This window comes from Sphaerodactylus townsendi, linkage group LG08, assembly GCF_021028975.2.
Source record: "Sphaerodactylus townsendi isolate TG3544 linkage group LG08, MPM_Stown_v2.3, whole genome shotgun sequence".
In the NCBI taxonomy this organism is placed as follows: domain Eukaryota; kingdom Metazoa; phylum Chordata; class Lepidosauria; order Squamata; family Sphaerodactylidae; genus Sphaerodactylus; species Sphaerodactylus townsendi.
In genome coordinates, this window is record NC_059432.1 from 25,928,673 (window position 1) to 25,950,046 (window position 21,374).

Genomic DNA, 21,374 nt, shown 5'->3' on the forward strand with positions numbered 1-21,374 from the left:
CTCTGCCATGAACGTCATTAGTGAATCTGGCTCTGTCATTCATTTTCAACTCATCTCAAAGGGGTGTGGGAGGCATAATAGATGCTAGGTTCCTTCAAGGAACAGTGGGATGAACAAGTAGTATGCCCCAGTTTTTCTCTTACTACTGGAAGGCATCTTTTTCCACCTCTGCACAACAAACTGCATCTATCAAAATACGGTCCCCTTGACCAAGAGGTGACATAGAAATATCCTAAATGAACCAATCAGTGCTTCTTGCTACTGTAGCTTTTAGGTCAGTTGCAACTTACCTCTCTTGCCTATTTGTGAAGGATGAGATTGCTGTCTTGTCCCAAGGTGCCACATTTGGACTACCTGCCTAAGTAATTTTTCCCTTTCCTTCTGCCATTCATTCTTCTTTTATGTTCCAGGAGGAAATAGTCCGTGGAATGTTGAAAATCTGCTATGTGCTGCCTCATGAAGTCTTAGCCCAATGCAAGGACTTTGTTGACTCTTATGGGAAGGCTGTTGTTGTCATGCTCCTGGATGCAACCAAACCTGAAGCTGTGTGCATCATGCTACGATTCTGCCCCAAAGATCTCTCTTTGCTCACAGGTAGGTCCTCCATATGACATACTCATTTTTTCATGGCATGATGTCATGTTCTGTGGCTTGCGGGTGAAAGTATTGAGAGGTGAGTTTTCTGGGCTGCAAATTCTCCAATGGCTTCTTGTTTCTCCCCAGAGATGCTAGCTCTGCAACAGCTAGTGAACTACCATGAGAAATATAATGACAGTGAATATTGCCATATTTGTACAATTCTCATTAAATACGTCGATGAGACACTGGAGAGGAATGAAACACAGACACACATTGGAACTGTGCTTTCTAAAGGCTGCCAATTGCTGCCAGAAGCTTTGGTGTACCCGGTAAGTATGTTTCATGGCTCTGATAGAATATAAGAGCTGCAGAATCTGAGAGCTGGGGAACTAGCTGTGACTAGAACAGCTCTAGAGCAAACCTATTTCTGTGGCACACCTGCTTATGCTTACCCTGGGAGCAAGTGATAAAGGACGTTATCTCCTGAAAATACTCTTTAATATGAGGCCAAAGCGTCACATTACATTTATCATTACTGGGTGCAAGAAGGGGAGACCGTCGCCTTGGGCGGGGCCTCCCCACCAGGTTTCGCGTGCCTCCACCGGTCACGAACACAGGGCCGGGGGGGGGTGGTGTGGCGATGTTCATCCGAGAAACCATCCCCTTTAGGGCTGTTCCTGTCCCGGATATTGCAGGTCTGGAATGTGTCGGCCTGGAGTGGATGGCCTCGGAGAGGTTGGCCGTCCTCTTGGTGTACCGGTCGCCTAGCGCACCGGGGGACGGCCTGCCGCGGCTACTGGAGGTGGTGGCTGACTGGGCGTTGCGGTTCCCCAGGCTTATTGTCTTGGGTGACTTCAACGTCCATGTCGACACCACCTCGTGTGTGGTGGCCACGGACCTAGTGTCATCCATGGCGACGCTAGGCCTCTCCTTGGTAAGTTCTGGCCCCACTCATGAGGCTGGGCATACACTTGACTTGGTCTTTGGGTCGGGAATTGACATGGTCATATCCTCTATTGATAGAGTGCCATGGTCTGACCATTATGCCCTGAAGGTTCGGGTGGACATGCCACAGCATCCCTGTCTAGGCGACGGGCGGATTTATGCCCGCCCGCGGAGACTTATGGATCCTATTGGTTTCCTGAATGCTCTGCGGGACCCTGAACCTACCAGCACCCTCGATGGGCAGGTGGAAGACTGGAATTCCCGCCTTTCCGATGCCATCGAGGTTGTTGCTCCCCGGCGCCCTCTGCGCCCCCGGTCAAGGCTGGCTCCCTGGTATACTGAGGAGCTACGCAGTATGAAGCGGGAGCTCAGACGGCTAGAGCGAGTGTGGAGGAAATCTCGTGACGAGGCTGTGCGAACATCTTATGACGTCCGTTTATGAAAGCTTATGAGATGGCGACAAAGGAGGCGAAGAGGGCTTTCTTCTCCTCCTCTCTTGCATCTGCTAGCTCTCGCCCAGCACAATTATTTCGTATTATTCGGTCACTCACCTCATTATCTGAGGGTTCTACAAATTGTCAATTGGCTATCAGCTGTGAGGCATTCATGAGCTTTTTTGCAGATAAAGTCGCGTCGCTCCGCCAAGACCTTCCTTCCACCTTAGAGACAATGAGTGAACTGGAGGCTCTCTTGCGGTCTTCGGGCCCTTGTCTGGCCCAGTTTTCCCTGCTCTCTGAAGCCGCTGTCGACAGGGTCCTGGCTGCTGTTAGACCTACTACCTGTCCTCTGGATCCGTGCCCCTCCTGGCTTATCAAAGCATGCCGGGCGGAGCTACGACCCCACCTGTTGAATATTATCAATAGCTCCCTTGAGCAAGGAGTTTTTCTGGGTGGGTTGAAGGAGGCAGTGGTCCGCCCACTCTTGAAAAGACCATCGTTAGATCCTGGAGATCTGGCCAATTACCGCCCCGTTTCGAATCTTTCGTTTCTGGGGAAGGTAATTGAGAGAGTGGTGTTGGAGCAGCTTCAGGGCTTTCTGGAGGACACATCGGCCTTCGATCCCTTCCAGTCCGGCTTCCGTGCTGGGCATGGGATGGAGACTGTTCTCGTCGCCGTCACAGACACGCTCCGTATGCAACTAGACCGAGGCGGATCGGCGCTACTGGTGTTGTTAGATCTCACCGCAGCATTTGATGTGGTCGACCACGACCTTTTGACCCACCGCCTGGCCGCTTCCGGGGTGCGAGGCACCGTCCTTCAGTGGATTGCCTCGTTTCTCCGGGACCGGACCCAGCAAGTGTGGTGCGGGGACCAAGCCTCCCGAAAGTGCCCACTTCAATGTGGTCTACCTCAGGGAGCGCTGTTGTCCCCGCTATTATTTAACATCTATATGCGACCCCTTGCTCAGTTGGTACGGAGCTTTGGGCTGACCTGTCACCAATATGCTGATGACACTCAGCTCATTCTGCTGATGGAGGGGGGAGCAGTCGCCGCCCCTGTGGTTCTCCAGCATTGTTTGGAGGCAGTCACTGGTTGGTTGAAGCAGAGCAGGTTAAAGCTGAATCCATCGAAGACGGAGATCCTTTGGCTGGGTCGGGGGGGAGGGGTTGGGGATTTTCAGCCGCCGGTGTGGGAGGGGGCTACATTGGCACCGGCCTCCTCCGTCCGTAGCCTGGGGGTCCACCTGGATTCGTCTCTTTCAATGGAGACCCAGGTGGCCCATGTAACCCGGGTTGCGTTCTTCCATCTTCGCCAAGCCCGGCGGCTGGCCCCCTTCCTCTCTCAAACGGATCTAGCTACTGTGATCCATGCAACGGTCACCTCCAGGCTAGACTATTGCAATTCGCTCTATGCAGGCCTTCCCTTGCGTCTGATTCGGAAATTAAAACTGGTCCAGAATGCGGCAGCCCGTCTGCTCACAGGGGGTGCCGCCAGAGACCATGTTTTACCTGTGTTGCGCCGCCTGCACTGGCTCCCGGTTGAATTCCGAGTCATTTTCAAGGTGTTGGTACTGACCTTTAAGGCCTTGCGCGGCCTGGGACCTCCGTACCTGCGGGACCGTCTTGCCCCATATGTCCCAACTCGGCCTCTACGTTCAGCAGAGGCCAACTTGCTGGTGGTCCCTGGTCCCTCAATGATGCGGCTGGCCTCCACCCGGGCCAGAGCTTTTACAGCTCTGGCCCCTGCCTGGTGGAACGCTCTGTCTCCAGCTACGCAGGCCCTGCGGGATCTAAATGATTTCCGCAGGGCCTGCAAGACAGAGCTGTTCCACCGGGCCTTTGAGGGGTCCGGCCGCTGATGGCTCCCCCCCACTCTGCTTCTCCCTATAACATCTATAGACCTATCGCCCCTTTCTTCCCCCCTTTTCCTTCTAGGGGATTGATTAGAGAGACGCCATCGATATATTTGATGTCAGAACGCTGCTTTTAATGGGGCTGGGTTTTAATATATAGAGCTCTTCCTAATGATTTTATAGTTTGATATTATTGATTTTATTGTGCTCTATTGTCTGTTGTTCGCCGCCCTGAGCCCTCCAGAGGAGGGCGGCTTATAAATATAATAAATAAATAAATAAATAAATAAATAAATAAATAAATAAATAAATAAATAAATATCATATGGTCGCCTTGGGACTTGCAGCAGGACTTCAGCTCGCTTTTAAAGTGCTGCTGAGACCTGATTCATGGGCCATGGTGTTGGGAAAGGAAGGCTCCAGCCTTTTCCCTGTGCCATTTTCCTGACATGAAATTGCCCCAGAGGTTTATTTGCCCCATCATGGGCATGTGCACTGAAATTTAGCATGTCCAGCCCCTTCCACAGGGAAAATAACATCCCAAGGGCCATTTCAAATTGAAAAAAGGCATGTAGAGGAAGGCTGGGGACTCCCCCTCCCCCCTCCACATTATTGTCCTGAACTTAATCAGGTCAATGCAGTACTTTAGAACTGAGTTCCCATGGGGCATGTGCATGAGCACCCTGCTGCCAATCCCCATTGGAATTATAGGTTTAATTTGGGCATGAACATAAGAACATAAGAACATAACAACAAGCCAGCTGGATCAGACGAGTCCATCTAGTCCAGCTCTCTGCTACATGTGGTTCCTTTTTGAACTGCCATGCAGGTTGGCCTAAAGTGACACTTCAAGATGAATTTGGAGGCTACAGCACTTGCTTAACAGATAAAGTGAAAACTGAGAAAGTCAAAAAGAGTGTGGAAATTTCTTAGCAGAGTTCGGCACATTTGTAGGACCTATGCATTCATCTGGGGAAACAAAAGTTTATTCCAGTGATCCCCCAACATAGCACCCACCAATATGCTTCCTGGAGCCCACTTTCTTCCCCAAAGCAACGAGCCAGTCTTGGCTTTCCTCCACCTCGCTGGAACACATTTGCTTCAGCAGAGCCTAGGAGGCATCCCCTTTGGGAATGGCTGTCTCCATCACAGAAGAACTCTTGGCTTGGAGCTTCCCAACGTTTTGTAGAAATTTTGTAGTGGTGTCCCCTACCTGTTCTTAAAATTCCAAAACTGTCCACAAGCTCAAAGATTGGAGGACCCCCAGTTTAAACAATAGACTCTCATTCTCTCAGTCTGATGCATGTCCGATGCATGTAAAAATGGATTAACCCTCTTCTTTTTTTCTTTGTTACAGTGTGATCAGCTTGTGGAACAATATGAACCAGCAGCCCTCCGCCTTCTGATTCAGGTCATGGAACCAACCTTTGTATGCACTGTAAGTGATGTCATAAAGGTGGCTGACATTTAGTGGAGAGAAACAGCTTAGCTCTTGGAGCTTAGCAAGGCTTCCAAATTCCAAAGTGATGAGTAGATTCCGTTGTTCTGCATATCTGATGGGAATAAAACAACCACATTTCTTTGCCATCATCAGAATGTAAGAGCATAGAGGAAACTGTTAGGCTGATTTTTCTGCTTCCTTGGGTATCTTTAATACACTTAACCAAGAAATTCGCATTTGGCATAAAAGAAGTAGCAGCTTGTGGATAGGTACTTCAGCAGTGTAGTAAAGCCGCTTTCTGGCAGGCTCTTCTTTAATCTAAACTACATTTCAGCTAAACTTCATCTAAACTTTCATCTAAACTAAACTTCATTTTATACTGGAGGGACTAGCCCAATCCCATCAGATCTCAAGAGTATGAGTGGGGTTGTTCCAGGTTAGTACTTGGATGAGAGACCACCAGGAAGTTCAGGGTTGCAACACAGAGGTAGCCAATGGCAAACCACCTCTCTTCGTCTCTTGCATTGAGCACCCTAAGTCATGAGCCACTTGCTGGCAATTACACACGAACACATATCATGGCAACGTGAAAAACAATCTGTGATGTTGTAATGAGCCATTTGCCTTTGGTATGGGTTTGACAAACAGTGAGAGGTTGTCAGATCACTTGGGTGTGGTGATGCGCACCCACCAGAAGAATTAGGAGAAGATGTGAACCTGGTTTACCAGTTTGAGTGTTGGGCAACAGCTGTGTGTAATGGCAGCAATGCTGAATGTAACCAAAGAAACAGAAAACTGAACCATAAGCCTTTAAATTTCAAGCTAGGTGCTGTGTGCCTTCTGTTTTCTGTCTGCCATACCTGTATATTTGCAAATGAATGGCTATTACAAAAATGGCACAAATTTTTAGTATTCATTCTCCTCACAAGGAAGCTGACCCAGTAAAGCTGTCCTGGAACTTTCTACTGCTTAGGCAAGTGGAAAACAACAAGAAGTTGAAGGAGAGGAGGCAGAGCATAAGCGTAATTTTATGCCATCTTCTTTTTCAACATGTAGAAAATAGGAGCCTGTCCTGAATCCCATTTTCTGGGCATGCAAGCCTGTGCCCGGGGCCCTTCCTACTGGTGCATGAACAAAGAGACTGCAGCTCAGTGTCAGGTAAGTAGGAAGTGATTTCCCAAGCAATACTAGGAGAGTATTGAATGCTTTGCAATAAAATAGAAGGGGCAAAAAAAAAAAAAGGGGGGGGGTCTGCTTGAAGATTGACTGGATGGTATCAGTGAAACAAAGCCAAGATAGGAAGAAACTGAAAAAGATGATCCCTGACATGGAACAATGCACTGAGGCAAGTATGCTTGAAGTCATGTGTCCATAACAACTAGTCAAGCCACACTGTTACATTGCTCTGTAAAGATCTGGAACAGTTTATTCCATTAATGTCAAATGAGATGGCCCTTGGGACAGCTTGAGTGCACATATCCAGTAGTCCCATAGCTATGATGTGTCTTCACATAATAAGACACATCTAGTCCATTCAGTGGGGCCAGGACAAGAACTATAAAGCACGTCTGGATGCCTGTTTGTATCTGTATCAGCTGTGCATGTGAAAACCTGCTTTGCTGTGTAGATCTCTCTCACTGGATTAGAGCACATGTAATCATTTAAACTAAATGATCAATTAAAAGGAAAACTAATAGACCATAAATCTCACTAACTGGAAGACAACCAGCCAATCCTTGGAAGTCTGATGACTCCAGACTGACTTTGTGTCATAAGCTGTGATATGAATAGTGAAAACAACTTCCCTTCATGTCCTCATTTTTCTTACAGGCCACTGAATACTGCAGACGTCATCTATGGAACTAAAGGAAGCCTGTTCAGCAAGTGAACATTGCTTTTGTTTTGAAATCCTGGAATTTGATGGGGTTAGGAAAGAGAGATATCTACAACTTGGAAGAACCCCATATTTCTTTTCTACCTTTGGTTTCATTTGTAATGTGGCTCCCCACTCGGGTTTGCAGTGCTCAAGAGGGGGAACTCTCTGTGTATTCTTGGTTAATGATGCTGTAAAACACCATACATTTAGTGTCCTCTTTTTGAGCTATGGTGGAGAAGGGATGGGGTGGGGCAAGGGGTGGGGAAGGGAAGGGAAGAGATGCTGGGAAAATGTGGCATGTATTCAGGGAGATGATAATTTCTGCAGAACATGTTTTAGTGTGAACAGATTGCCTTATTATTATTTTTAAATCCCAGCTCAACATTAATTATAGTAACATGCCAAGGGCTGACAAAGAATTATGAGAGATGAGACTCAATTAGACCCTCCACCAAATCTCCTTCCAGTTTATCTCCCTAATGTTTCCCCCTTTAACTGACTGTCAACTACTTTTAATATTCTGTGCTTCCCAAAGCAAATTCAAGCATGGATTTTTAAATTTTTTTGTTCTGGTTAAATTAAAAGATAATGTTTTTCTGCATACTTTGGGAGCTTGTAGAAACTCATGTATGTGTTTGGATGGCCTATTTTTGCTGCTTTTGGGATCATAACAGCCACTTTAATATTAATATAATGATGCTCCCTGTGTAGGAAAATATTTTGAAAGGCTGACTGGAAAGAATGAATTGGAGCTGCCTGCTTGTACATGTGAACTGTGGGAGGGATTCACTGATTTCATTTGGAGTCTGGAGAGCTTAAACATGGCTTCGGCCTTTCTTCTTTTGAGATGTGTACACATATTGACTTCAGCTGTAGTCACCCCCGAATAAAGATGCACAGTTATTGCTGTATCAAAAAAATGTGTCCAATATGCATGTTGAACCACACCACATGGGAATACTTTATACTAAATGTATGTGCAGAGGTGTGTTCCATTACACAGATCTCCTAGGTTGATAAAATGGCCTGGGTTTTAGATTAATCAGGACAGAATCACATAGCTGTTCCCCCTCCACCCCCATGTTGCAATAAGTATGTAAAAAGCAACCACCAAAGTAATGAGCAATTCCTGCTCCTTTTTGCAATATGCTGAGCAGCAAAAAGAGCAGGCATTTCATTTGGTTTTATTTTCCCCTGTAAAGTAGAAAAAGAGGCAAATAGTCAGGAGACCAACCAGCAAATATTAAGCAGTATCATACATGTGCTAGTATGAATATTTTGTGTAGGACTTAGTGGCATCTGTTCAAAGCCAAATTCCAAAGCCACTGGCTGAATCTGTCACAGCCTGCAATTTTAGAGACATGCTGCAGTGTAGACTAGCCCCTAAAAGATACCACTGTAAGATAATATATTTGTTGGTAAGCACTTAAAATCTGCACTGAATCTATGCATCTATCAGTTGAATAGAAGAGAGTGTTTAGCAGGTATAGCTTGTCAATGTGATAGAAAAGCAGAAGTGAAAAAAATGCCATCCACTGAAATTCCCTCTTCTACACAGCTATTGAGATACAAAGAAAAGGTAAAAGTGCAAGCACAGGTTCATTACTGATGCATGAAGTGACATCACATCACGTTCATGAGGCAAACTTCATTAAGATACAAGCCTGTTCTTTATTGAGGCTGAGCTCCATTTACTATATGGGAAGCATACTCCAATATTTTTTGTAACTTTGCATTTTCTCTCCCCCTGCCCCTGCTCAATATACTTGATGAGAACACATGCAGTTGCTTCAGTATTTCACCAAAATACCTGTAATAACAAAATATTAAAGAATTATTATGGACTTTTCCTTCACACTTGTTTTTGTTAAACTGTATATTAGGGACAAATACATTTTAAAAGCATATATTGTCTCTATGCCTAACACATTGATCTCCCAGCTCAGGAGTATGGTTATTCCCACTGATGTGTTTCCAGTAGTCTTGTGGAGAAAATCAAAAGGTATTAAGTGATACAAACAAAGAGCTTTGGTGTCTCCTTGCCAGGTGGGTAGGAGCCATGGATACAGACTTCCCCAGACTACTGGGCTTGGACCCTCTCCTGTGGCTGCACAGGCAGCAAATCCCTCCTTCCTTCTTTGGAAACAACATCTAGAGCAAAGAGTTCTCTTGACTTTCCCTCAATTCCTTCTTGCAGCAGGTTTTTTTTTATATGAAGGAACAGCCCAGAAGGCATCCCCTGTGAATCTGCAGGAAGCTGCAGTTGAAAGCTGTCACCTTGAAAGACACTTAACTAGGAATCTCCCAATATTTTGTAGTGGGTTGTCCAACTGAGGTAGTGGGTTGTCTAACTAAGTGACTGCCTCTACCCTATCACAGCCATTTGCTGGTAATGCCCACTTTCCTTTCTCAAAGTTTCAAATGTGCCCACAATCTCAGAAACTAGCTAGGGTGTAGTTGATGTTTAGTTATTGTGTGATTGAACTGAAGGTAAAGTATGCCTAATGCATGGCTAAATCATAGCTAATGTGTGGTTAGCATGTGGCTAATGTGGCAGCTAAAGCATAGTTACAGTGTGACTAATGCATGGCTGAACTGAGAGTTAGCATGATGCACTGGTTAAGGTGTTGGATTAGGTTCTGGGAGACCCATCTTTGAATCCCCATTTTGCCTTGGAAACTTGCTGGATAACCTTGGCCCAGTCATACAACCTCTGCTTTGACCCTGGCAAGTATTTTGATGGGAGATTCCAAGGAATACCAGGGGTATAACACAAAGACAGGCAATGGCAAACCACCTCCAAACAACTCTTGCCTTGAAAACCCCATGAGATAACTTGATGGCTTCCGAAAAAGGGTTGTTAATGTGTGTCTGAACTATGGCTAAAGTGACTCATGCGTGGTTGAACCACAGATAATGAGTAAGTGTGGCTGGATTGTGGGTAATGTGGTTTAGCATGTGGTTAATGAATGGTTAGAGTGTAGTTAAAGTGCTGTACTGTTTAACTGTGGCTGATATATGGTTCAAATGAGGCTATTGTACCATTCAAGTAAAGCTGAAACAGTTAAAATGTTGCTGAAGCATGGGTGCAGTATGGCAAAAGCATGGCAGGTATTGTACAAGCATGGCTCTTGCATGCTTAGTGTATAGCTAATGTGTAGTTGGAGTGTGGTTAATGCACAGCTAATGCATGGCTGAAATGTGGATAGTGTATTGTTATGGTGTGGCTATAAGCACATGGCTATAAGCTCTGGGGTGTGGCAAAAAGGTTGTTAATGTGTGACTGAAGCATGGGTGGCATGCCTAATGCATGGCAAAATGTGGTTCAACTGCATCTAATATGTTGGTTCAGTGTGGCTGACATTTACTAATGCAAAACTAAAGTGTGGCTGTACTATGTTGGCTGAAATACAGCTGTCATGATTAAAGTGAATAACTTTAACATGGCTAAATGAGAATTCCTTTAACATGGTTAAAATTGCGAATAATCCTTAAAGTGTGACTATGTATTTGGTTTGAAGATCACAAGTCTGAGAACTGGGCAACAAACCATAGATGTGCAGCACAGTTTTGGACTACTATTAAACTAAAAACTCTGTGCACTATGGGAGGGGGGTTGCTTCATAGAAGTTAAGTATTTGCTAGGCACAAACTAAACTTAGAAATCTTTGTGTGTAAAATGACAGCATGAAATTCAACATCTGGATAACTTTTCCCCCAGCTTTTAAAAGCACATTTCTAGCCATGTTTGTGGGGAAAGTTTTGGAAAACCAAGTCAGAAAAAGAGAGACTTTGATTAGTCAGGAAATGAAGACTAAGTTAAGCATATTCTATCCCCATTAAAATAAATGGGATTTAAGTAACTATGCTCAAATTTGTCTTGATTGCACTTAAAGACTTCAGTAGCCCATATAATTCATAGTCTGGTTCTCATGTATCTTTGTCCTTACCTCTAACAGTGCTACTAGGCCTTTGGACCGTCATATCTTGCTTTGTTACATTCTTTTGCCACTCTCCTAGCTTGGTAAATCCTTTGAAACCCTGAATCATGAAAGCAGAATGATGTAAAGATTGCTTAATTTGCATAATTTATTCAAACGGCAGAATTTTGATCTTATTTTGTGCATCATATACACAGCCCTGAATAAGGCACACTTATAATCCCCCCTTTATGTTCTTATGGAAAGGGAATGTACATGCTGGTATACTGAGCAGCACAGCTATTGCTCAGATTTCTCTGCTCACATGGGAATGCACTCGGGACAATGCTTAAGTCAAGAACATCTGAGTAATACTTAGGGTAGAAAAGATAAAACACAGATTAAACAAATTCATGAATAGTATATTTCCGGTTCTTTTGACAGACCATTCCAAACACTCTCAACAATTTACTGTTTGAAATTAAAATAATAAAAAAATTTACACACAAACACTCTACGTTCAGAACCCGAATTAATGTCACTCTGTTCGTCTTGATGCTGCAGTGTTTTGGTAAGTCAGCAAAATGGAGAAATGGCTTCAGGTTGTTTTTTTCCTTCTGGAAAAGTGATAACACAGATTAATGCCAAACATTTATGGGTCTTCCTGAAGTTAATCACACAATCCACCTGTGTGAATTGATAGTCCCAGGGTCATTTCAGTTACATTAGGTTGGCAGCCAACTTCCCCCTCCACCCTGGTAGGATAAGTTCCTGGTCAATGGCTAGTGGCAAACATAAACGATGTAATCCAGGACATGATGGAGAGCCAAGTCAGCTCAGTTAATGGGACATGGCACCGTGATTATTGCAATTCTAGCCTTAGGCTTATACCTCAGGACATCCTACACTTCTCTTTTTAACACTTTATATTTAAAAATAAAATTTTAAAAAATTATGAGCATAATGATGTGAGTGCCTGGCAAAAAAAACAAACAGTCCTGAGAACCTTCCCCCTGGGGCTAGGCTCCCCAAGGCTGCAATAACAAAACAGTTGACTATCTTGGCCAGATTTATTCTGAAACAGGTGATGGCCTGGCACTGACTATCTTGGGCCCTGGAGTTTTTTCGGCTGTGCTTGTCCCTTGGTCAATGTTTTCCCTCTGGTGGCAACAGTCTGCGTGGGCCCAGGCTTCCTCGGAGTGCTATACCAGTGACGCCATTTCTAGTCATAACTCTGTGATCTCCAGTGGACTCTCCATGATCACTTCCCTCATCTTGTGCATAGGAGTGGATTTGGCTGACTCAGTGCGGGCATTTCTGTCACAGTAGGCCACACCATCTGCAGTTAGAGTCTCCAAGGAGCGGCCCAGCACTTTCTGATCATCTTCAGGAAGGCTGTTGAGGTCAGAGGTTAGCAGAGTTCCTGTGCTGCCATGGACCATGTGGATACCATCAGGTCCCTTGAGTTCAATGGGTTGCTTGTGCCGGAACCGAAGGCTGCCCTGGCTTGGACTCCTTTGGTCATCATCATCATCGAGATCATTCTGGATCAGCTGGAAGAGATCCAAATCCAAATCAACACATCACATTGGAGTTCTTCCTTTCTCCAGCCTATCTGATTACATTGTTTTCAGTGACAGGCACATTTCCTTCCTCAGCTAATTTGAAACCAGCATGAAGGGCACTTCTTAGATTTTTAAATGCTTCAGTTATATGTATAACTTATATGACTCATTGAGATATTCCTGTGTACTCAGATGTGAACACTTATGAATGTGACCTGCTTAATTCTTTCCAATTAGAAGAACAGATCGCTATGTACAAAAGAATGTGCACATGGATTTGCATTTATCGAAATCAATGGAAAAGCAATTGTAGGTGGTAGAATCCCACACATGGATTGGACAGAACAGACAACTGAACAGGGCAGCATGCCTTGGAAAATTCGTGGAAAAAATACATGGCTCTCTTCAAGTTAATTGAATTTGTTCTTTGTATTAGCATAAAAGTCAGATATTTTAACTGGTGACCCGGCTATCTTAATCGATATATACACCCCACAAAAAGCTTAATAGCGAAACTGAAGAAGGAATATAATGCAATTCATAAAATAACAGAATCATAGAGTTGGAAGAGACCACAAAAGTAATCAAATTCAACCCCCTGCCATGCAGGAGTACACAATCAAAGCACTCTTGACAGATGGCCATCCAGTTTCTGTTTAAAAACCTCCAAAGGAGGAGACTCCACCACCATCCAGGGTAGTGTATTCCACTGTCAAACAGCCCTAGGACCAGGAGGTTATTCCTAATGTTTAGGTAGAATCTCTTGTCCTGTATGTTGAATCAATTACTCCTTGTCCTAGTTTCTGGAGCAGAAGAAAACAAGCTTACTCCATCTTCAACATGACATCCCTTCAAATATTTAAAAATTGCTTAACCTCTACTCCAGACTAGAGTTGGTCGATACCAGCCAGATTCGGCCTGATTCAGATTCGGACCAGATTTGGGTCATTGGGCTCAGATTGGCCGAATCCCAAACCTGGCAGATTCGCGGCCCCACACCCCCGAATCTGTGGGAACATCTGAGAATTTCGGATGCGTTTTTATTTTTTGGTTTTTTTTCACGTTTCAGCCAGCAGGGGGCACATTTTTTGACATATCAGCACCAAAATTTCAGGGTATCATCAGAAGACAGTCTTGATAATACCCTCCAGGTTTGGTGATGTCCGGTTCAGGTGGGCCAAAGTTATGGACCCTCAAAGGGGGTGCCCCTATCCCCCCTTGTTTCCAATGGGAGCTAAGGAGATTGGGGCTACCCCTCTGAGGGACCTCCTGAACAAAACCTCACCAAACTTGCTGGGTATCATCAGGACAGTCTCCTGTTGATATCCTGAATTTCTGGTGCCAATATGTCTAAAAATGCTCCCCCTGCAGGCACCCCCAGAAATTTGCGCAATATTCTTTTTTCTGCTATGACTTTGCTCCATTGCTGCCAATGGGGAATTCCTGGGGGTGCCTGCAGGGGGTGCATTCTTAAGGATAGCGACACCAAATTTTCAGGGTATCATCAGGTTTGTGCTGGTTTGTGTTTTTTCACACCTCCTGCACATGAAGCCAGCTGTTTTCACACCTCCTGCACATGAAGCCTGTTGTAACAATGGTTCATAACTTTGGCCCCCCTGACCCAAACTTCACCAAACTTGGGGGGTATCATCAGGACAGTCTCCTGATGATACCCTGAGAGTTTGGTGCTGCTAGCTTCAAAATGCTAGTTTGTGTTTTTTCACCCCTCCTGCACATGAAGCCAGCTGGGTTTCCCTGTTGTAACAATTGTCCATAACCTTGGCCCCCCTGACCCAAACTTCACCAAACCTGGGGGGTATCATGCAGGACAGTCTCCTGATGATACCCTGAGAGTTTGGTGCTGCTAGCTTCAAAATGCTGGTTTGTGTTTTTTCACCCCTCCTGCACATGAAGCCAGCTGGGTTTCCCTGTTGTAACAATTGTTCATAACTTTGACCCCCCTGACCCAAACTTCACCAAACCTGGGGGGTATCATCAGGACAGTCTCCTGATGATACCCTGAGAGTTTGGTGCTGCTAGCTTTAAAAATGTACCCCTGTGGGCACCCCCTGGAAATTTGACCAATATTCTTTATTCTGCATCTGAACAGTGACTTTGCTCCATTGCTGCCAATGGGGAATTTACGGGGGTGCCTTCAGGGTGCGCATTTTTGAAGCTAGTGACACCAAACTTTCAGGGTATCATCAGGGGACTGTCCTGATGACACCCCCCAGGTTTGGTGAAGTTTGGTTAAGGGGGGGACAAAGTTATGGACAATTGTTACAATAGGGAAACCTAGCTGGGGGGATATGGACCCTCAAAGTTATGGACCCACAAAAGGGTAGCCCCCATCTCCTATTAGCTCTCATTGGAAACAATGGGGGATAGGGGCTACAAATAGAGGGAGATTCTTTGGTGTGTAAGAAACTCCCAGGGAGGGGGGATTCCTGAGGCACAGTTGTTAGATCAGGTAAATGTATTATATGTGAAGTTCTGCAAAAATGTGCTTTGAAATGGCCACCATTTTAAAATTTGAAGGAGATTCTTAGTTTTTTCTTGTGTTTTGCATCACTTTTTCAGCACCATAAGGCAGCCAAGCCTTGTTGCTGGCCTGCTACTGCTCCATTCATTCAGTTGGTGACCTAGGAAGTGGCAGCAGGATCAACTCTGGGTGAGTGGGGGTGGGCTTTGTGGGGGGTGAGAGGCTTTCCTTTGGAGCAACAGTGGCATAGGAGGTTAAGAGCTTGTGTATCTAATCTGGAGGAACCGGGTTTGATACCCAGCTCTGCCGCCTGAGCTGTGGAGGCTTACCTGGGGAATTCAGATTAGCCTGTACACTCCCACACATGCCAGCTGGGTGACCTTGGGCTAGTCACAGCTTCTCTGAGCTCTCTCAGCCCCACCTACCTCACAGGGTGTTTGTAGTGAGGGGGGAAGGGCAAGGAGATTGTAAGCCCCTTTGAGTCTCCTGCAGGAGAAAAAGGGGGGATATAAGTCCAAACTCTTCTCTTCTTCTTCTTCCTTTGGGGGGATTTTTTTCCTTTACTGGGTAGGAGGAAGTGGCTTGGGTTTCCCTTTTTCCCTGTTTTTCTTTTTTTCAACTTTGAGTTTGTGTTTGCGAGGAGGGGTGGTCTCTTCAATTTGTGTTTGGGTTGGAGTTCTCTTTTGGGGTGGGGGGTGGGTTGTTGTTGTGGGGTTCCCCTCCAGCAGAGTTCCGAGCCTTGCCAGCTGGAAGGAAGCAGCAAGGCTTTTCCTTTTTCCCCGTTTTTAAACTTTATTTGAGTTTTGGAGGGGGGAGTTTTGGGGTGGGGGAAGTGGGAGTGCTGCTGCCGGGTGTTTGATGGGGTGTTGGTTCCCACCCCCGCCACTGCCGCCGAGCCGTGATCCTTGTCAGCTGCCAGAAAGCGGCATTGGCTGAGAATTCCCTTCCCCTGCCTTTTTTAACTTTCAGCTTTGACTTTGGGGAGTTTGGAGGATTCCTGAGCAGAGCGGGTGATCCTTGCTGGCTGCTGGGAGGAGGACCCTCCAAACTCCCCCCAGTCCAAGCTGAAAGTTAAAAAAAGGCAGGGGGAGGGAAGTACATCCCCAGCAGAGCAGAGCGATTCTGCTGCTGTGAGGAGGTTTTGTGCAGCTCGCCTGGGGTCCCCCCTTTTATAAATTTCATCTGCTTGGACTAGGGGGAGTTCGGAGGGGGGAGTTTTGAAGTTCTTTTGGGGTGGGAGTGGAGGGTGGGAGTGTGGTGCCGGCGGGGGGGGAGGTTTTTTTAAAACAGGCTTGGAGGAGCCTGGGCTTGGAGGAGCCACCACTCCGAACTAATGGGGTTCAGAGTGCCACAGTTTCGGGCAGCTCGGGCTGAAACACAGCTCGGGCCGAAACGCGGTTTGGGGAGCTCCGAATCGCCAACTCTACTCCAGACTAAATATACCTAGCTCCCTAAGCCTCTCCTGACAGCTTATGGAATCTTGGCAAAACAAGGGTCCTATTTGCGCCCATTAATAGAACAGAGAACAAAGGTGCAATTTGCCTGCTTCTCCTGGCTGATGGCACACCACCCCATGCTGGACAAAAGAAGGTGGAGAGCACAAGGCATCAAGAGATTAAATATCTAGTGAAGGGGCAGTGGTAGATAGGCGGGGGGGATTTTGGTGCAATAGCTAGTAACAAAGCCTGCTGCTCCCCAGTGATGTGCATGGAAGTTGATTTGATGGGGGAAAGGGAGCCAGGTCTTTGCCATGGATGGGGAATCCCCCCAATTTGAGCCCATCCCCTTGGTGCTGTTCAGCTGGCTGGTGGTCTTGCCAGACATAAAGTGAGGCTTTGGCCTGGTCACAGTCAGTGCATGCACATCACTTTCAGAAGTGACATGATCATGTCATCAACTACTTAGGAAATGCTTGGTAACTCAGCAAAACTCTTATGGTGAAAAAAACTTCTACCATAGAATTTTGGCCCCCAAACCAGAGTGTTTCTCACATTGTCAGTGACATGATGACATCTCTTCCAGAAGTTATATCAATGCACTGATGGGAACCGGACCAAGGACTCTATTTATGGCTGTTAAGCCCCTCCCAACCTTCCTCTGCTGGTTGCCAGGGGGTACCTGGACTCCCAGATGAGGAAGGGGAGTAAAAAAGTAGCCACTCAAGCGTATGAGGATGGGCAGGAGATGTAATTGCACAAAGAACAATAGTAACAGGAAAACAACTTGTTTTCCATTGTCATGGTCTCTGTACATCACAGTGATGGGAAAGACAAGCAAGTTGATATATCTGAAGGTAGGAAAAGATGTTGTCACATGAACAAGATGTTTAGTACTCTTCTGCCTAATGCTGCACCAATCCTGGCATAAACATATAGTGTTTGACAAATCTGGAGGGTTTTAAACAAATCTGGAATGAGTAATCCACAGATGTAGCAACAGCTCATTTAGAATGGCTTTCACTTCCTGAGGTAGTGGTTTATGTGCTCAGGATGTGAAGGTTATTATCCTTCTATCAAGACACTATGAAAAGAGATTACATTCTTTACTACATCAATTGTAACAGACAATTTTGTATTCTTTCTGAAAAACTTGTTCTGCTGGCACAGGAGGCCAAATAGCAATGTACATCAAGCAAATGTCTCTTTGTCTCAGTAATTGAAAATAAGATAGACTAGTTCCTAGTTAATAGGAAAATAAACCTTATTTTAGGGAGGAAAGTAATAGATACAATACACACAAGGCTTATTAAGGAACTCAAATGCCAAACAATGTACTAACCAACATATATAATGGCACTAAAACTGGCCTCTGTACCAGAAGACTGGAAAGCACTAAACGTTACTCCAGATTTTAAAAAAGATGCCTCCCCCTCCATCGCTTCCCTCTCCCTCCCTCTCTTCCCTTGCATGCTACCCCTCCTTCTCCCTCGCTTCCCTCTCCCTCATGTGTATATGTGTGTATGTGTTTCACTTCCACTCGAGTTTCTGCCTATGTACTGTTTTCACTGCTCATATCTGGCCATCTGAGTGAACATTCTAAGGCAGTGGTGGCGAACGTTTGGCACTCCAGATGTTATGGACTACAATTCCCATCAGCCCCTGCCAATTGGCCATGCTGGCCGGGGCTGATGGGAATTGTAGTCCATAACATCTGGAGTGCCAAAGGTTCGCCACCATGGTTCTAAGGGTTACAGTTACACACAGGCAGCTGCATGTCCTTCACCATGGAGCACCAGGAAAAAGGCATTTTACCCAGGCCAGGTGTGAAATTTCATGTATGTGAACATCTAAAAACACCCTCACCTGGCTGACTATAGTGGCTGGGAATTTTCAGAGGAATTGGCCCAGCAATTACTGAGGTATACTATCATCAACAAAAAGGGAAGGAGGAAAAAGAGGGGGAGAGGTGTCATGCAAGGGAAGAGAAGTGAGAGAGGGGAGAGAGTGAGGGGTGGCATGCAAGGGAGGGGAGGCAGGGGGCCCAGCATCTTGATATGACCCACCCACCCTAGCGGAGGGAAAGGGAAGGGAGGGAGGGGGAGGGGTGGCATGCAAGGGAAAAGAAGTGAGGGAGGGAAGAGAGTGAGGGGCGACATGCAAAGAACGGGAGGGAGGGGCCAGGCACTCTAGATTCCCTGAATACTGCGGTTACAGTTAAGAAAACCAGGCACGCATTACTCAGGAGTAAGATCGGTACAGCAACCGTGACATACTTTGAATACACACACACACACACACACACACACACACACACACACACACACACACACACACACACACACACACACACTCTCTCTCTCTCTCTCTATATATATATATACTCTATATATATACTCTCTCTCTCTATATATATATACACACACACACACACACATATACATACATACATACATACATACACACACACACACCCACATACATACATACATACATACATACATACATACACACCCACCCACCCACCCACCCACCCACATACATACATACATACATACACACCCACCCACCCACCCACCCACCCACACACACACACACACACACACACACACACACACACACACACACACACACATACTATATTTACACACACACACACACACACACACATATACTATATATACTATCTATATAAATAAAGAGAAAAAAAGAATGGCTCTGATCTGGAGAGTGGGAACAGGGGTGGTACCCCTATTGGTACAGATGAGGAGTATGGAAGGTTTATACATCCCGGGATTTATTTAAAAGTTGCCCCTCCATCAGAATGTATAAATAGTATTAATTGTATGGAATAAAATCTAAAAGCTGATTGGGAAGCAAGTCTATGATTTCCAAAGTATCTAGGAATTTTATCAAACACAGACAGCAAAGATTCCTTCAGGTAAGTTGCAGGCAGAGAATTTCAGTCCTCCATTAAGCTAACAGGTTGTTAGTTTTACATGCTGTTCCTGGGCAGACCATTTTGATGCTGATTGCTTTTCTTTGTCCTTTTTCTTCTTCTCTGGGTACAGTGTGGAAACAGGAGTAAATTGAGTCAGCCTGAGATCTGAACAGACTGGTTGCCTTGTCTTTTCTGAGACACAGTGATTCCCTGTCTCAAATCATGCAATGACAAAATTCCCTGCAGAATTGGATCTACATGCCAAAGCTGAAGAATGCATCAGAGGATGGGCACTGAATCTGTTAATTGTAGAAGTGCTGTGAGACGTTCCCACAAAATTGTTCGCAGCTACACTGATTAAGTCAGGTTTGAAAGGTACATAATATATAATGCAGGCAAGTCTCACAAACAGGAAAACATAGTGGCTGTCTGATGTTGGCAATTTGCCCCCATATGAGTGACACTTTTTATCTGATTCATCAAACATACAGAGCTGAGCGAAAGAGAAGAGAACAGGAAGTAACAATGATAAAGATCTAAAGATTATTTTTCAAAGTAAGAAAGACTTATCCAACTCTACAAAGAGGTGCTTTGTGATGTCCTTGTTTTGGGATTTTCTGAACAGTATGTATTCAGAGAAATACTCAAGTAGCAGAAATGTGCAGTGGCAAAAATAAAGTTATGCAGAGATACTGAGTTTGCTTTTTATAAAGTTTTGCTAGTTTAAAATAAAGGAAAGGTTACATGGGTGAAAAACAAGAAATGCTATACTAACAAAAGACACAGTTAAGACTACATCTTGTCTCTGTCAATTTACAAGCCTCGTGGCTTACTGGAAGGGAGGAGGAGAAACAAAGAAAGTCAGGTAACTTTATAACCTCTGGTGTACGTGGTTACCACCATGTAAGCAATGGCAATCTGCTGACCAATAGCTGACCAACAGACCAGGTCATAAAACTGTGGCACTAGTTTTGCATACAAACAGTTAACTCTCCCCACTGGATATCTGTCACTGCCCATCCGTGGAGTGTGTTCAGGACAAATGCTAAACTCTATTTCTAGTTTAGTTCTCAGAGGACAACATAGCAGTGGCGAAGCTCCCAGGGGACGAGTGTGATTGCCACGCACTGGGCGCGAAAATTTGCGTCATGTGGGGAGGACGCAAATTCCCCCCAGCCCCTCCCCCTTCCCCCCTCCCCCGCCCCCCCGGCGGCACCCCCCACTTACTTTAGGAAACCGAGCAGGCTGAAGAACAGGCCTTCCTGTTCTGGTGGGAACTACATGTCCCAGGGTCTCCTGGGACATGTAGTTCTCACACAGGCAGGTCTGTTCTGCAGTCTGCTCAGTTTCCTAAAGTAAGTGTGGGGGGCGGTCACGGGGGGGACGGGCATGATTCCCCCCACAGCGCCACCCTGCGGCGCCCCCCGGACTTACTTTAGGAAACTGCTGCAGAACAGGCCTGCCTGTGTGGGAACTACATTTCCCAAGATACCCACCAGGACAGGCCTCCAGCCTGCTCGATTTCCTAAAGTAAGTGGTGGTAGTGGGGCACGCGGGGGGAGGTGGGGGAGGGGCGCGAAAAAGCCAGAGTGTGCCCTGGGCACACTCTGGCCCATCTATGCCTCTGCAACACAATCTTGAATTTCCATCAGAATGATGCACAAATACCACAAAGAAGAAGTTTAGCAGGCAGGACAATAACCCAAGAGGAAATTGCACCTACACTGTGGAATACAGTTGACCGCAATTAGAATTTGAAATCCTGCCTACGTGCAAATAAGAGGCATAGTCTGCATACTCTTCTCAAACAGTAGGTGGAAAAGTAGTTTCCCTGAAAATTCTTTACTCTTCAGGTATGATTCCAACCACAGAGGAAAATGCTTTCAATGAATGCATA

General features: G+C 45.6%; 2 protein-coding genes across 2 annotated transcripts in view; one reads left to right on the plus strand and one right to left on the minus strand.

The window, feature by feature from the left end:
- The window catches only part of LOC125437505 (prosaposin-like), a 63,278-nt gene extending 54,301 nt beyond the window's left edge, over positions 1-8,977 (plus strand). The window contains exons 11-15 of the mRNA XM_048505080.1: positions 411-594; positions 724-908; positions 5,174-5,254; positions 6,314-6,415; positions 7,088-8,977. Coding sequence (XP_048361037.1) covers positions 411-594; positions 724-908; positions 5,174-5,254; positions 6,314-6,415; positions 7,088-7,123 — 588 coding nt within the window. The 3' untranslated portion in view covers positions 7,124-8,977. The remainder of the gene's footprint in view (positions 1-410; positions 595-723; positions 909-5,173; positions 5,255-6,313; positions 6,416-7,087) is intronic.
- Positions 8,978-11,198: 2,221 nt separating this feature from the next.
- CDH23 (cadherin related 23) overlaps positions 11,199-21,374 on the minus strand; it is a 612,421-nt gene continuing 602,245 nt past the window's right edge. The window contains exon 69 of the mRNA XM_048505079.1: positions 11,199-12,606. Within this exon, the coding sequence (XP_048361036.1) occupies positions 12,280-12,606 (327 nt within the window). The 3' untranslated portion in view covers positions 11,199-12,279. The remainder of the gene's footprint in view (positions 12,607-21,374) is intronic.